The 17681-nt window shown below is 37.4% G+C and overlaps 1 protein-coding gene across 1 annotated transcript in view; it reads left to right on the top strand.

Annotated features, from left to right (window-relative positions):
• Positions 1 to 1062: 1062 nt before the first annotated feature.
• The window catches only part of LOC143228877 (nuclear hormone receptor FTZ-F1-like), a 47996-nt gene continuing 31377 nt past the window's right edge, over positions 1063 to 17681 (top strand). Inside the window, exon 1 of the mRNA XM_076460302.1 lies at positions 1063 to 2837. Coding sequence (XP_076316417.1) covers positions 2459 to 2837 — 379 coding nt within the window. The 5' untranslated portion in view covers positions 1063 to 2458. The remainder of the gene's footprint in view (positions 2838 to 17681) is intronic.

The following is a 17681-nucleotide window of genomic DNA, read 5'->3' as shown; positions in this document are numbered from 1 at the left end:
CCTTATGATCGTGGCTGTTATTTTGACTACCATGACTGGGAGACAGTTTACTGCATGTTTTCCTGAATGATCTCAACGTACAAAGTTATGGATCCATGTTGTTGTTGTTGTTTGTTTGTTTTTTATTGGCACCGCAAAAAGTATCCCCCCCCACTGAAAAATCTGTATCCTTGATTTGAATACATCTTTATAGTATGCATGTATGAATATTTTGCATCTTAAAGGATTGTTACATACACTTCTGTGAAACTAGTGGTATTTTACTGCTAACGCAACTCCCAAACTTTGTTAAACAGTTCTTCTACAACCGCGACTTTATATCGACTAATTGTCACGCGACTTTCTTACCGATTTGTTTATTCCAGTCCGTTATAATATACCTAACTTAACCCTTCTCTCTCCGTGTGTCTTTGTGCATTTTGCTAGATTACCGCTAAATAATCCACATGAGGATCCTAGCACAGTTTTTATATGAATAAATCTACCTATTTATGAATCCGTAAACATACAAAGCATGTATTAATTGTTGCTCGTTCTGTACACGAGCGGATAACGCTAATAGCTGGGTAAATTCCAGATTTTAATTTAAGTAGTAATGCAAAAACTAGACTGAATACAAATAATAAGGTAGGGGTCAAAAGTTAAGTGAATTAACACTACTCGAAATAAAGGTTATAAATAAGCCAAAAAAAATATTCGAAACAAAATGCCTAGAAAGTGTGTCATTGTCAGTGTAATATAAACTAGGTCAGTAATGTACGTTTCCGTGTATTTAGTTCAATATTAGGAGGACACACTGAAAGAAAGATCAAACAAGTTAAAAACGAAATGGGTCATCAGCGCCAACTTCTGATGAAGTTGATATACGGTGTTACGTCAAAGAAAGTACCACCCTTCGAGGTATCTATTCGCGAAAGTGGGTGACCTAAATCTTTTGATCACGTGCCACACAGTTGGTTGCTGTACCGGTTGCTCTACGTTTGCTTTCTATCTCATCTGTTATGTTGCTACGGCAACCAGACGGGTTTAGAAATTGACACGAATTCTGGGGTGGTTATGTACACTTAGCGAATTGTTGTTTAAGAGAAGTTTGTAATCTTATAATGCGGGTTTTTTTTTTGTCTTTTAGGTATAAGTTATTAATGCATTTCGTCGCTCAATATAACTCATTATCTGACGTTTTCAATAAAAAAAAATTATTTGATTCGTCAAAATTTAATGATCTAGAGCAGTGAAAACGCGAGCGTGAAGAAATGGACGAACATCCACTTATCAGCAAAGCATAAAGAAATTATTTTGAGGGAACATAAACGATTCGACAAAAGATTATTCTGTCTTCTTCGTACCTGAAAGAGTGTATGAAACTCTGAACGGTTATTTGATACATACCATAAACGTCTTTCATATAAAGTGCCCACTGTAAGGTTATAAAAGTATAACTTTGTCTTAAAATCCTGAACCTTCCACAAGAAAACCTCGGGCTCGGCATGGCCAAGCGTGTTAAGGCGTTCGACTCGTAATCCAGGGGTTCGAATCCCGGTCGCACCAAACATGCTCGCCCTTTCAGCCGTGGGGCGTTATAATGTGACGGTCAATCCCTCTATTGGCTGGTAAAAGAGTAGCCCAAGAGCTGACGGCGGGTGGTGATGACTAGCTGCCTTCCCTCTAGTCTTACACTACTAAATTAGGGACGGCTAGCGCAGATAGCCCTCGAGTGGCTTTGCCGAAATTCAAAACAATAAGAAAAACTCGTGTTCCTCGGCCGGTTGTAGTGGGAGATATCAACATTTTCTACTAGTAAAAATTAACGAATAAAAGAAGGTAATAAATAAGGGTTAATGTTAATAAAAGTTATATGGATATATAAATGCATCTCACCCACTTTTTTGGGGGGAGGGGAGAGTTTGGAGGGACATTTGCAATTTGTTTAATAGTTTTATATACGCGAAATTACACACGATTATAGAATAAAAGCGCTAATTAAACAATTTCGAACAATCGAATATACTCTCGCTCTTCGAATAAAACTGTCCAATCAGTCGCATTGTTATATGTTAGGGAGTGCTCTCACATCCACCTGAAGAGAAAAAGCGTTTACTTTCGCTTTTACTGGTCTCATGTGCAGCAAAGTATGGCATGTTTTCATTGGCCAAAGTATCGGGCTGTTAGTAGGTCACTAGGCCTGCAGGCGCGAGCGCCGCGTGACATAGACCCCACTACTTGCAGAGTGGAGTGTACCTGTATGGTGGGGTAAAGACAAAATTTCTCGCCAGGGTTCTTCTTATCATCCGTCATACGAAGTACGTATAGTTGGTGAGAAACGAAGAGCGCAGCCAGTTCATTAATCTGTCCGACGTTTTATGAAATAAAAGTCGTTAAACAATCAAGTCGCGAAATGTCAGAAGTTTAAAAGAAATAAGGAAAAACAACAAAGTAATCGGGTGGAGAACTGTTTAAAATGATGACCGCAGCAAGTGTAATGGACAACTCGACTTGTTATATACCAGGAGGACCACCAGTCGGTCTTAATAATGGAGCACCACCAACACTACCCGCTCCTCTGCCGGTGACTCCCAGTGGTCAATTTTCTTATGACCCACCAGATACAAAAGAAAGGATCGAGGAGTTGTGTCCAGTTTGTGGGGACAAAGTTTCTGGGTACCATTATGGCATACTAACCTGCGAGTCTTGTAAAGGATTTTTCAAGAGGACCGTCCAGAATAAGAAAGTGTACACGTGCGTTGCAGATAGAAATTGTCTTATCGATAAAACTCAAAGGAAACGGTGCCCGTACTGCAGGTTTCAAAAATGCTTGGATGTTGGGATGAAGCTAGAAGGTAAGCAACATTAAAATGACTAATGTCAATTTATATGGCAATTTCGTATAATATGTCCGTACATATACGATGTGATACTGCTCTTATTCATAGAAATGGTAGTAATTTGGTTGGTTGAAGTTTTGTTAGGCCTAGCGTAACTAGGCTATCTGCGCGGTAGTTGTAAGTTTTAAATTTTATTTTACGGTCTACGTTTTGTTGTACAACGATATTAAAGATTACGATACGTTTGTTTGAATTTAAGCACAACATTACACAACTGACAATCTGTGCTCTGGTCCACCTCGGGTATTGAAACCCGGGTTTTAGCGTTGCAAGTCTGCAGACATACGGCTGTACCACTAGTGGCTTTAATAATCTAAGAAAGTTGCTCCATTTAATATGAGAATGTGGAAATTTCTTTTAATTAGATGTATATATTAAGTTGGCTTATTATTATTATTATGTATACAACTATTTAATTGTTAATAAAGTAACATTCATGTAGATACCCTTAAGGACTTTCAATATCTGGAAAGCATTTAGATTTCAATCTGCTATTGAACATTTTTTCATCGAGAGACCAAGTTATGTTCACGTTTTACACATGAAAAACAACGTTCCTATGCGAATATTCACAAGTGTTACATATAAATGTGCGTTTTATATTTTTAGAATTAAACTTGTGGAACTTGTCCACTACGTTCTGTGCAGTGCCTTTCCTGGTTAATGAGTTTCTTTAACTGTTGCTTGATTGGAAAATAGTGTCAGATGTATTTGAAAAAAGTTAAAAGAAATACAAAATCATCCATTACCACGCCTTCTTTAGATCATACAGGAAAATACCCTGGCTTCATCTGATTGTAACTATAAACACAGTACGTGGACTTCAACAGAGCTAGACGACATGGAAAGTTGACCCAGTTTCGATTGCCGATAGATAAAGAATGTGGATTCTGCTGACACGATCAAACAGAGAGTGGTTTGTGTAGTAGGTCACTTAAAAACTACAATATCCGATATACCATCTTAATTAAGTTAATTATTTGAATATTAAATTCTTCCATTTTGTATAATTTAGTAATTTTCCTCAGACTACAGCAAGCTGAATATTTGAAGCGAAGTAAACCTAAATCAATTTAATCCGGCATGGTTAAGGCACTCGACTCGTAATCCGAGGGTTTCGAATTCGAATCCCCGTCAAAAACATGCTTGCCTTTTGGTAAAAGAGTATCCCAAGAGTTGGCGGTGGGTGATGATGACTAACTGCCTTCCCTCTAATTTTACACTGCTAAATTAGGGACGGCTAGCGCAGATAGCCCTCGTGTAGCTTTGCGCGAAATTCAAAACAAACCAAACTAAATCAATCTAGCAAGTAACAGACCTAACAGAATATGTTTCGATGTGTGTGTGTGTTAGTCCTAAATACGTATTTACTAAAATAAGTTTAGAAAACAAAACGACCTTTACATTCCACATATATCCAACGTCTATGTTTTTACAGCTTTCTCATTGTTAATATACACAAATATTTCCTATTAGAATAACTTTTAAATTAAAATATACATGATATCGGAAGTGTTAAGATCGTTTTATATTATATATCAAAGTGCAAATCCCTCTAGTAGGCTTTAGAAATTCTCAAATGTAAGTAAATACATAAGTATTATCCTTTGTTGTTAGGCATAGTGTAAGGCTTAGTAAATTAATTTGAAAATTTAAATTAGGGAAATAACAGTTCGTATACGAAGTAATATAATTAATATTGTTATTAACAGTAAGAAACGATATTCACCTAACACAAAAACTAGTTATTTTCTTAAACTACGGGTTCAAGAATATCGTTTGAATATTTAAACCTAGTACTATTGTACTACTTTTCACTCTTCCTTCCTGCGGCATCTATTAACAAAAGTTCAACGTTAAACTGTTATTTCTTGCAGTTTTCCCAAAGTACATCCAAAAACCGTTTTTTTATGAATTTTATTTTTTATTATTACGTAAAGTATACCTATGCTGTTCACAAAACTCTATTTATAATTTAAATTGTTAAATATGGTGTGTAACAAAGTTCTACTTACTTTACGTATCAACTGTAACAATTGTAGGCCTAGCTACAGGCTGTAAAATCGTAGTTTAAAAAAAAACAAACGAAAAGGAAGTCTCTCGGATGTAAATAAATGTATACACTATTTCTGTTAATTTCAGGTATTATGCTCCATGCTCGTTATGAATGAAATAACTAAGATATATAACATTTCTGTAGAGTATGGTATTAACAAGTAATTATTATCCAATGTAGTTAAAATATTATTTAACAGGAGGTAGAAGTAATAATGGTTTACACACTAATTTCATTTCAATATTATTTCGGGCAAGTTTAGTCTTGAATGTTTTTAAAAGGTCGCGATAACATAAAACTTTCAATCCGTATAATCTATCGCAAGAATATAAGTGAATTTATTATCGAATTGAAAAATGGTGGTTGTGAACATGAGAATGTTAGAGCTCTATCCACAAAACTTTGTAACGAAAAACAAATTCAGTTGTATCTAAACCTAAGAGTGGTTAAAAACAACAACAACAGAGTCTTTGGGAACATGTTATCTTACAAATTTTAGTTCCTTTTTAATTTTAAATTAATATTTCATAAAATGTTTATATGTGGTTAAAAATGATAGAAACGTTAGTACCATGTGTGTAGACATCAAATTATTTTTATGATCTATTCTCGAGGCCTTTAACCAAACTTCAACCGGGGTTTGATTCCAGCGTTATAAGTACCGTTTGGTCTCGTTCTTCGTTTAGAAAGGTGTTCATCAGTGTAATTATACTTACTACAAATAGTCAGTTCTAGTTACCTTCGGTCTTTAGATTAAATAACGTAAAGAAAATAACCATTAGTTTGTTGTTTGGGAGTATACGACACAAAGTAAATACACGATCTGCAGTAAATAGGTTAAAAGGTAAAATAAAAGACTATAAGAAAATAAGCTAAACCGTTCCCAGAAATCAGATAAAAGTTAAATAATTTGAAAACCCGGTGTCTTGTAAAAACTAAACACGATAACGCTAGACAGATTTGCACGAGTATGTTTAGTTGGTGGCTTATGGGGCAAAGAAACTAGGCTATCTGTACCAAAGTAAAAACGTAAGAGTGAAGCTCTAAAAAACTAAAGCCTCCTGCTAGTACAGCGATAAGTCTCTGGATTTACATCGCTAAAATCAGGGTTCGATTCCCTTCGGTGGGCTCAGGAGATAGCCCGATGTGGCTTCGCTATAAGAAAAACAAGCAAAAAAACTAAAGTGCCCACTTGATTAGATAAAACTCGAATATAATTAAAAAGGCCCATGGCCAGCAGACATTTAAAAACCAGTTGGATAAGTTACCATAAAACGTTAATCTACATTTATCCGTCTTCACTGATTCTGGCGCAGATAGCCTAGTTGCTTTGCGCCATAAAACACCAAACCAACCAACCAATCACTGATTCTGCTTTAAAATGAGTGAACCGGTGGTGGACAATGGGGTCCATTAAACAAGCGACTTGTTTGCAAGTATAAATTACTTACAAATCAACTTTTAATATTACTTTCGTTAAGCATTGTAATTAATCATCTTGGAGTAGTCTCAGATTTATTATGTTACGGAAGTTTTTTATTTTATTAATACAATTGTTAAATACAAAACAAACAACCAAAAACAATACAGTATATAGTAACGATTATTACAAATAATGGCTGATATACAAAAGTTTTACAATGTTATAGCTAATAACGAGTTTTAATATTTAGTCTTTACTGAATATTTCTCGACGATTCAGATCCACGATGAGTAAATTAATTCTGAATTAATATTGTTACACCTTGCTTAGGTTAGCTTTGTTGGCCTAACACCGCCGACTTCTTACTGATGAAAATATTTAATGTTCTCGTAGAAATACTAACGACTGAAATTATTAACTTAAATTGAACGGTTTGTAATTTTCGAAATCTAAACGTTCATGGTCAAATATCTGTAGTTTTCCGATTGCTAAGCTTTAAGGCCCGGCATGGTCAGGTGGTTAAAGCACTCGACTCGTAATCTGAAGGTCGCAGGTTCGAATCCCCGTCACAAGAAACATGCTCGCCCTTTCAGCCGTGGGAGCGTTATAATGTGACGGTCAGTCCCACTATTCGTGGGTAAAAGAGTAGCCCAAGATTTGGCGGTATGTGGTGATGATTAGCTGCCTTTCCTCTAGTCTCGCACTGCTAAATTAGGGACCGCTAGCGAAGATATTCCTTGAGTAGTTTTGTATGAAATTCAAAACAAAACTAAGCGTTAATCACAATTATAACTAATGAAGCCTTTAGCACACTGACTGTAGTTTACTAATAATAATTAAAACTGTCTCTTAGCGCGTTAGTTTTAGTTTTAAAGCAAGATTTCTGGACTGTTCAACAATGCTTGAAAACACGCTAACCTTTTCGTAAAAGCAGACATCGTTGATTCTTACTCTCAAGAATCTTCAACATTTTTAGAAACGGTGGGATTTGGGAACTACACATCCAACAATTACATGCATACAAAACTATGCTAAAACAAACTTAGGTAGTAAGCTAAACGTATAATGGTAAATCCGTTATATTTTTTTACATTGGTTGTTTATTCTTTAAGTTTTACTTTAATTTAGAAAAAAAATTGAAAGTCAGCAAGCTATACCATCATTTCAATATGCCTACCGATAATGTTTAAATTTGTGGTTCGATTTGGTTCGTAATTTTTTCCATTATCTACACGGCTCTTATTAATCGCAGATAGCCCTCGCGCAACTTTGCGCGAAATTCTAAACAAACCGATGTGGCTCACTGCGAACAGCACATTTTCAGACATGCCTAAGGCTCTATTGACAAACGTTTGAATACAAAACTATGGTGATTTGGCATCAAAACCACTCCTCATGAAGCCCCTTTTTAGGGGTTTGTTCGCCAGTTAGTTGTTGTTGATTTAATTGAAGAGTTAAGACACTGTTTGTTTGTTTGTTTTTTGAATTTCGCACAAAGCTACTCGAGGGCTATCTGTGCTAGCCGTCCCTAATTTAGCAGTGTAAGACAAGAGGGAAGGCAGCTAATCATCACCATTCACCGCCAACTTTTGGACTACTCTTTTACCAACGAATAGTGGGATTGACCGTCACATTATAACGCCCCCACGGCTGAAAGGGCGAGCATGTTTGGCGCGATGGGGATGCGTACCTGCGACCCTCAGATTACGAGTCGAACGCCTTAACACGCTTGGCCATGCCGGGCCATTTAAAACACACTGATTATGCCCAGCATATACTGTCATACAGAATCGTACAGAAATGTCGATAATTATGTACTCTGGGCAACTAGGTTAGATGCATGCAAGGTTGGTTGTAGTTTGTTTTGGTTTTTTTGGTACGAAAGAGGTCCACATCACGGTATCCACCCCGAAGCCATCCTGTGATGACCTATGTCCGGCTGATTCAGAGTAATGTTGTCCTCCGCATAAATTAGTAAAGTAGAAATTCTGAGCTACGTTCTTATGTTTTACCCACATTCTTGCTCATCGTGTTCGTTTTTGCCATAGAATGAAAATTGTAGGTATTGAATAGTTCATTATGGAACTGAGGAAAGTCAATCGAACTCGAGTTCATCTTCGTTCTTTAAATACGTACAGTTAGAAACCATCTCGGAAACTTCGTGGTATTGTCTGCAATTGTTATTCTATGACAAAAGAAACTCAGTGGAAAATAATGTGTGTTAGCTATTTGTAGGGCCCAGCATGGCCAAGCGTGTTAAGGCGTTCGACTCGTAATCCAAGGGTCGCAGGTTTGAATCCCAGTCACCCCAAACATGCTCGCCCTTTCAGCCGCGAGTACGTTATAATGTGAGGTCAATCCCACTATTCGTTGGTAAAAGAGTAGCCCAAGAGTTGACAGTGGGTGCTGATGACCAGCTGCCTTCCCTCTAGTCTTACACTGCTAAATTAGGAACGGCTAGCGCAGATAGCCCTCGAGTAGCTTTGCGCGAAATTCAAAACAAACAAACAAACAAACTATTTGCTTGTTTAGAAGAACAAAACGACATTAAGTTTAGTTGTGCTATTTGTTCTTGTTGTTATTGTTTTTTTTAACTCAACATGTCATTTCAAGTCCGTTAGGATTCGATCCTTTCCCCTTTAAACTTTTCAATCTCAAAATCAATACTATTACTCACTAATTTTCTACTACTGCTGCAAAAGGTTTCTATGTCGACGACATCTATATATTATGTAGGTTGTCGAATACGAGATTTATTGAGAGTTAGCTTCAGTCGCTCGTTGAAGTGGACCACAGTGAACGGTTTTATTTTTTATTTCTCCCAAATCAGTTGCGTGCATTTCTGTCACCAACTGGGTCTATACCCTAATTCAAAGCTACGTTTCAGTGACGTCCTTTCAGTGTTTCCCGAGTCAAAGTTCTCGGGGCTTATATTTGATCGTGAGCAGCCGCGTGCCAACTGTACAAGATTGAGTTGCACCAGTGTAAAGGGGTGATTATAATCATAAAGATGTGTCGAGGACTTAGGAATTGACCAACCATCTGGACAATACAGGCAGCCACTGCTGCCACGCAGTCGTCTATCAATGGCAGTGAAAGAGGGCGAGTTGGCCCAGTCCAGTTTCCACAAAGACACACAGGTCGACTAACAGCGACCACAGCCAATCTTTCTCAAAATTATAGGAAAATTATTGTTGCTCCATGGGTCACTGTCAACCCTCCAAGAAAAGAAGCAAATGGATACATTAATGGCTTACGAGGCGCATGAAGTTAACCTTAAGAACAAATATTCGAGAAAGATAGGTTATGATCCAAGAGCGTACATTCTATGGAACAACCTCTTCCATCAATGTCAGTATCACCCGAAGGAGGATTTTGTCCATCAAAGTCTCCCACGATTAAAAAGGGAAACATCAACTGTTCAGCGAGAGAAACAAGATCTGATTAATCATGTAGAGAAGATAAACAGTGATGGTACGACCCAAGGAAACACCTATGGCGATGGCCTCCAAGAGCGTATCGAGCTTCCAAAAAAGGATGAGCAAATGCCAGTGAACCAGTAGCGCCACCACTCCATACACTCGTCTATCATACAAACTGTCATTCTTGTTTAAAGAAAAATTGCCGAAAGGTGACTGTATCCATAGGCTTCAGTAACGTTTTCTGTAAAGATACAAGGTGATACGAATCAAGACCTTAATGTTATCTACATGAGAATGAAAATCTAGACAGTTCCAATGTATTAATGTGGCCATTTGTATTTAGGTGAAGGAGAACCCTTCAATTTACGACCACGTTATTTGTCTTTATTAGAGAGATCTGTTGGCATGCATAGATCCTATCCTGGGTCGAGGGGGCAGGTTTCTCTCAGCAGACGTGTATTGCAATGACAGAGGGCGTGAACGAATATTCGTTCTACTTATCAAAGCCAAAAAAGGTGGATTAGAGGAGACGTTAAAAGCTGGAGCTAAAGGAAATGGACCCAGGCGGTCATTGGAAAGAATATTGGAGACAGACAGGAGTAGGGGTTGAATTTCCATTTTTTTTCCCTCTGCATAAGCGAAGACTTCTCACAATCTGAGAATGTTGGAGGCACAGAAAGATCTGTCTGCACCGTCACTGTAGCAGTGGCATGTAGTACGGCAGCTTCAAGAAGACGAAGTTGTGGACGATAACTTTGGAGCCTCAAAATAAGTTCTGTAAAATGCTGTATTTATTTCTCCTCTTCCCACGTAAGTAAGAGGGGTGTGAACCACCACAATTAACAGTGAGGGCCCAGTTCGCACTCGTAAGTGTCCATGGTGTTTTCAACCAGAACGAGCACACATTACAGGCCATGACATGATACGATGCCTTTGAATGACCAAACCGCTGGCACAGAAAACATCCAAGAGGGTTATGAATGTATGGCTGTACCCGGCTGTTCAAATAACCTGCCTTGATAAAGGCAGATGCACGTGGCAATGGAAACATCAAATTAAGACATTGGTCGGCAACATAATTCAGTCTTTGTGCACAACATAAGAGAAACAAGCAAGAATATCATACTCGGGGGTGTTCTTTAAATCCCTCTTAACAATCACTCCTCGGTAGGAATTCAGAGTAGCATGGGGAGTAACCTCAATGGGTATGTCCCCAATGGCCTTAGAATTCACGAGTCCAGTGAATTCTGGTTTGGATGTTTCCACTAAGATATCAACTTTTTGACGGACCAGCAAATCTCTCTAATTCTTACTGAATGAAAAGGGAGACATTTGCCCTAAGGATTTGCCAGATAAAGAATTAAATGATTAGAAAATTTAGGTACAGGATCAGACGGTGCTGGTAACTATGGTAACATAGCTACGTCTATGTGTGGTCGTTTACTTATAAGCTGTTGTTTTACTATTTTATTTGTTAAGGATTAGGGTGTCCATAATTGAGAGAGGATTACTCGGTGCCCATCAACCCCACCTCCCTTGGAATCTAATGAGGGTAGGTACTACAATCCCAAACAAGGACACTGCAGCAACGCCAGGGTTTCGTGAGCACCATACTCAAATACCTGCATCAGACACAATGTCCATAACATCAGTTAAGAACTAGTATTCAGTTGACCCTAGCTCAACAGGACTAAACGATTAATCTTATGGGGGGTTGGCACCCCAAGGCCACTCCTCTACAGGATTTCAAGGCCAAAGTGGTATGTTGAGGTTGTACCCCTCAATTACCAGAATTCCCTCCCACCTTTCACGAGTCGTCATTCACGGTAAACATGTTGGTGCATTTTCAGATCCCAGTGAAGGCAAACATAAAGTACAGAACGTTCACTGGTTGGTCCTCTCACCGCATACAGGAATCCACCTCTAGGAGGAAGTACCACAAAAAGAAGTGATTGTGTTAAAATATTTTTGTCTATAAATATTTTGACAAATTAACTCAACCTTTTTTAGAAACTTAAAACCTCTAGGAAAAACATGCTATGTGATCTTCAGGAAACCCACTAGGGATGATAAATTTAAAAGTAGCTTGCATTGCTAAGCCTTTTCACCCGCATGACGAAGGCCAATCTTAAATATTTATTGGCATTAAAAAAATAAAAAAACGCAAGATAATGCAAGAGTGAGAAGTTAAGTGATTGAAGTTAACCATCTTATGGCCTTTTCTCAAGGTCAAGCAACAGGATTTAGTGGCAACACCCAACCCCTGGACCAGAGACCAATTAAAAAAACAACCTACTTACCTACTTTCGTAACAGGTATATGTATTTATTATTTGATGCGATTTGTCTGTTGCTTTGTCCTTGCTGAAAGTACGTTTATAAATAAACTGGATTAAGTAGCAGAAAGAGGAAACATACGTCTCTGGTCTTGAGCTCCTCATACTAAGTCTTTACTACAGAGGGCATTGCTGCTATAGCTTGGATGGTAAAGAAGTACAAAGTTCATTTGGTGTTTAGTTCCATAAATGATTAATAAAAAACCTTTGGTCATCCGGTTCGATAGCGACAAGTTTTCCGATTTAGAACGCTAAACTCAAGGGTTTGATTCTCCTCGCTGGATGCAGATAGCCTGATGTGGCTTTGCTACAAAGAAAACATACAGAAAAAACACTTAAACGCGAATCGTCAAATTCTGATTTGAAAATAGCGAGACAGTCTAGCAAGTTATTCCTTTACTAAACTGTCTTGCTATTCTAAAACTATAATTTAGAAGATATTCTAGAAATACAAGTTTGTTATTCTGTCTACATGCCTGTCTAAACTCAATTTTCTGTGGCCATATATAAGTTAAGGAACAGTCCTAAGAATCAATCATGTCACTTAAATAATAGTATGAGTCATCCTGAGATATTAACAAACGTTTCACTACCGCACCTATACATTCGAGGTATCTTAACTTTTGAGAATCTGGTATGATTAGATTCTAAAACGTGCCTTTTTGTTTTAACTGCATACACGTCACTGTTACGATAACAAATACGTTTTTAGTATTCATATTACGGGTCAGCTTCCCGACACGTTGTATCTAGGAGCTTCGTTGGCATATGTTATCTTTAACTGTGGACAAATTTCCTAGATTGAAACTTTGTCGCCAAGTTATATTTATTTAACTATTTACTTTTACGCAATTTGTTTGCCGATAAAACGTAACTAATCAACGCCACCATCTTGAAACTTAATTTTTTTTTTCTCTTCAAACAAAATTGAGATTTGACTCTCACTCTTATAAGTCGCCTTATAGCCCTCTAGTACGGAAAGCAATTATTAATACGATACCTCCCCCGCCCTCGTCACACGTGAAATCAGTAGTTGTTTTGTTGTTTTTAATTTTGCACAAAGCTACTCGAGGGCTATCTTCACTAGCCGTCCCTAATTTAGTAGTGTAAGACTAGAGGGAAGGTAGCTAGTCATCACCACCCACCGCCAACTCTTGAGCTACTCTTTTACCAACGAATAGTGGGATTGACTGTCATGTTATAACGCCCCCAATGCCCTCACGGCTGAAAGGGCGAGTATGTGTGGTGCGACGGGGATTCGAACCCGCGACTCTCAGATTAGGAGTCGAACGCTTTAATACTATTTCGTAACACTGCATAAACCTGTAACCCATTTTTTTATATGTATACATTTATTTACAAAATATCACTAGATATACACTCGTGTTTAAGTGATTAGATTTGTTTGTTTGTTTGTTTTGAATTTCGCACAAAGCTACTCGAGGGCTATCTGTGCTAGCCGTCCCTAATTTAGTAGTGTAAGACTAGAGGGAAGGCAGCTGGTCATCACCACCCACCGCCAACTCTTGGGCTACTCTTTTTACCAACGAATAATGGGATTGACCGTCACATTATAATGCCCCCACGGCTGAAAGGGCGAGCATGTTTGGCGCGACAGGGATGCGAACCCGCGACCCTCAGATTACGAGTCGCACGCCTTAACGCGCTTGGCCATGCCAGGCCAAGGTATTAGAATGACCTGCGTTACTTGTTGCTAAGAATGAGTCATGGTAAGTAGTACGTATGTGTTAAAATATTTTGAAAGCGTTAAATTTCGTACATTTATGTTGGGGATAAGACGTGGTTTCTTTAGTTACGTTTGTTTAGCGTTTTGTGGCGCAAAACTACTCGGCTATTGCCGCAAAAGAAAAACAAAAAATGCTGAAACCGAAAAGTCTATAAAAAGACAAAATAAATAATTCTACAAAAGCAGGTAAAAAAAAACAAATAAACTTAATTACAAGTTTAAAGTTCAACGGGTCGCAAAAAGTTAAAAATAATTAATTTCGATTGTGTTACCGTTGCCAATGGCAATATACACTGTCAGAAAACCCATGGAAAATACGTGACGTTACACACAGCCTCTAATGACTGCACGACTGTAACGCGAGTTTTGGAGATTCAAGTGTCTTTTGGGCACAGAATGCAAGTACAGGATGTATTTGGCGAGTACTGCTCTTTCGAATTTATATTATTTAAAATTAACGGTTGCTAAAAAACTAACCAAACGATTTTTTTTAATTACTGTAATATAAAAAAGTTCATCCAGCATCTGATACCAGTTACACGATGTAACAACATTTTTACTTTTTATCGTTCCTGGACAGAAAGTGTTATTTCACAATTGCTTACGTCTAAAGTAAATGGAAAAGACCTATTTTTCTCTTCAAACTTTGCTTTTGTGACCTGGGAGCGTATAATGGAAACACGATGAGAGACTGTATTTGGGGGCTGATACGTGAAAGTGATTTATATTACAGTCGCAAATCTCGAAAAACTACTCACTTCTGAACATTTTTGTATAACTTTAGTATAAATACATGTAAATCTTGATTCATATGCTGTTTTGTTCAGACCTTATGTGCAAATTTGCCCGTTTTTACATATAAAATAGGTTAATTTCTAAATTTCATTATCCAGGTCACAAAAGCAAAGTTTGAAGGGAATAATGGCCATTTTCTGTACTTTTACAACATAAGCAATTAAGAAATAACACATACTCTCCAGGAACAAATTTTGTGCTACATAGCGTTATTCAAGTTAATTCGTCAGTTTATGAAAGTTTTCCTCGGTAGGATTGGTTAGTTGTAGTTTAATAAGTCAGAATAGCGGCGTCACGCACCTAGCGTAAGTTTTGATAAACATTGTATGAAGTGCTAAAACAAATCAAAAGGGAATTAGAAAGGCCGATGGTCCGTAAAGTATAAAGACCAAATAAATTTAGCTCTTTAAGAAATGTTCGAATTATTTGGTAATTTTGGTTAAATTTTCCCCATAGATGTTGTGGTTCACTAATTGTGCCCTCTATTGTTTTCACAAGTCCTTGTTTCTCTCCATTGTTTGGTAGTTACTAAGTTCGAGTCTCGCCTTTTTTACCCAGAAATGTAATGGTCCAAATTCTCCTTTATATGTGGCATTATCAAATAGGATCGCATTACCATACTTTAACAGGTACTCTGCAAAACAACAATAATCGTAAGTATATTTACAGTAAAGAATGTGTAATCTCCAACTAGCATTTATTCAGAAAGTAAAACACAAAACTTTGCCACGGTGGGCAAATCACATGTACTAGAGAGTTAACCTCAAAGCTGGTTCCAGGTTACTTCGTCGGATGTTAAGTTACGTAATTCGAAAACATTCTAAAACAAACAAAAAAACAGAAACAAACCAGCTAACTTCTCATATTAAAGGTGAAGTTAAAATTAAAGTTGCACTTTTTTTTTAAACAAATATAATATAAAGTAACAAAAGCTGGTTGAGGATTTTATAAATGGAAGTGTTATGCGGTGAAATGCAATATCAATACAAAAATGTAGTGACCAAAATACACCTTTATCACATCACCCATAAAATGGTGGTTTTTGTTGGTGTATACTGGCAAAAAGTAACTTGAGTAGTTGCATCAAACAACGAAGTAAAAAACTAAAGATAAAATTAAACAACTACTTAAAAAATAGTTAAGTTAAATTATCACCCGAGTGCTATAAAAGAAAACGAGTTAAAACCAACCAACAGGTAGTCTAATCAAGACAATCTCTTCTCATTAATTCTTATGAAGACTAGATGACCAAATAGAAGGGTTTTATCCGGTAAAGCTCTAAATGAAACCGCTCTACTGCCAACTTGGAGAGGTACAAGAAACACTTTGGTGTCTTAGAGTATTTGCATCATATAAGGTGTGGAGAACCTCTCCCCTTAAGAAGTCCTAGGGGGACCAGTTGCAGTAGTGATTGAGAGCCATGACATAGTAATTGAATGTTGCTAATTCAGTGCCACAGTTGACATAAGCCCATGTTTCTCGACTGTAGCAAGGCTAATCTTCACCTCTGCGCATGCTAAGAATGAGATATGTTAAATACGGGTTTTATTGCTCATTCTAAACCTCACTAAGTGTTAACTGAAACATTATTCAATTAGTGCATTCTTTATTGTATGCATTGAGATCATCGTGGTACAAATAGCAAGTGTTGTTTCGATGGCCAGGACATTGAATTATTGTCCAAGGTCTCAGTGAATATGGACCTCTACGACAACGTACGACTAAGTGATAATCCTCAAATATTACATGTAATGTGCAACCATTCCTCTGAATTTAAAACGTTAACCTATTTTTTTAACAATAGATTGTCCCACCATAGTAGGGAACTAGTATTGTTTGTGTTTCATAAAGACTGTAATTGCTTGAAATTTTATTCACCATATATCATCTGCTTTCAAAGGCCACGTGCGTACAACTCGCACAAATATCCACATTGTATTCTTTTTTTGCAACTTCGATGACATTGGATCTCACTATCATCAGCATCTAGCAATGATATATCATTATTCACCAATAATAGACATTCTAATAAAACTTGTGCTTCTTACCCTCATCTGAAGAAACTTTATGCTTTATCGAGAATCAGTAACAGTATGTCAAATTTGAAGAAGTCAACCAAAAACTCACTGATATGATACAAAACATGGGAAACTGCAGTACTTTTCTTGGTCCTAAGATGTTGCCAAGCTATCATCATTGCCATCCCATCAGGATTCGTGAAGGTTTCATTCCTCTCCACAATAGAACTTAGAAATTACAGTTCTATGTTTTAGAGCATCAGTTTAGTCTGTGTTTGTTTGTTTGTTTGTTTTTAAACTGCTAGAATAGCAGTTTTATACTGAGCTGGAGTTTCAGATAAACAACCAGAGAAACATAAGCAAGTCATTTCTCTTTAGCAAATTTAGGGTTAATTTAGTTCTCCAGTTCGACTTACCATTATCCACATGTCAGATCTACAGTTGAAGGAACCTTTTGTATCCAGATGTTGATCTTATTCTAGCAAGACGAAGGACCCAACATTAGTGGCTCCGTTTACTCATCCAATAATCACTTTCTGGATATATCTTCTTTTTAACATGCACTCATTAGTAGAAGCGATTAAGCACAATACAAACTTCTGCGACCTCCGTTCCATTATGTATATCCATTGTGTTGGTCAGTATTGGCTATATATTCCTGGTCTTCAAGGGAAGGCTACATGCCAGCTTAATTAAATGTGCAGCATCTGTTTCCATGTGATGTTGATTCATCATTATCCAACCAAGTTGGCCGTCTGGTCTCAAAAGTAGGTACATATTTGGACCAAAAAGTCACAGCGTTGTTGTTAATATGTCGCATTCAAACTACTTACACGCTCAAGTCTCAGCTGTGTAAGCAGCTTGTGGGACATTTAAGATAAAATAACCTACATACTGAAAGAGTTTTATTGAAGTGAATTATAAGGTAAAGCATTGTCTAAAACTGAAACTTTAGAAAATTTTCTAATGGCAAGGCTTTATTTCTTTGAAACTGCGGGAAATA

Source organism: Tachypleus tridentatus, chromosome 10, assembly GCF_004210375.1.
Source record: "Tachypleus tridentatus isolate NWPU-2018 chromosome 10, ASM421037v1, whole genome shotgun sequence".
Lineage (NCBI taxonomy): Eukaryota > Metazoa > Arthropoda > Merostomata > Xiphosura > Limulidae > Tachypleus > Tachypleus tridentatus.
This window is presented reverse-complemented; position numbering and strand designations above follow the sequence as displayed.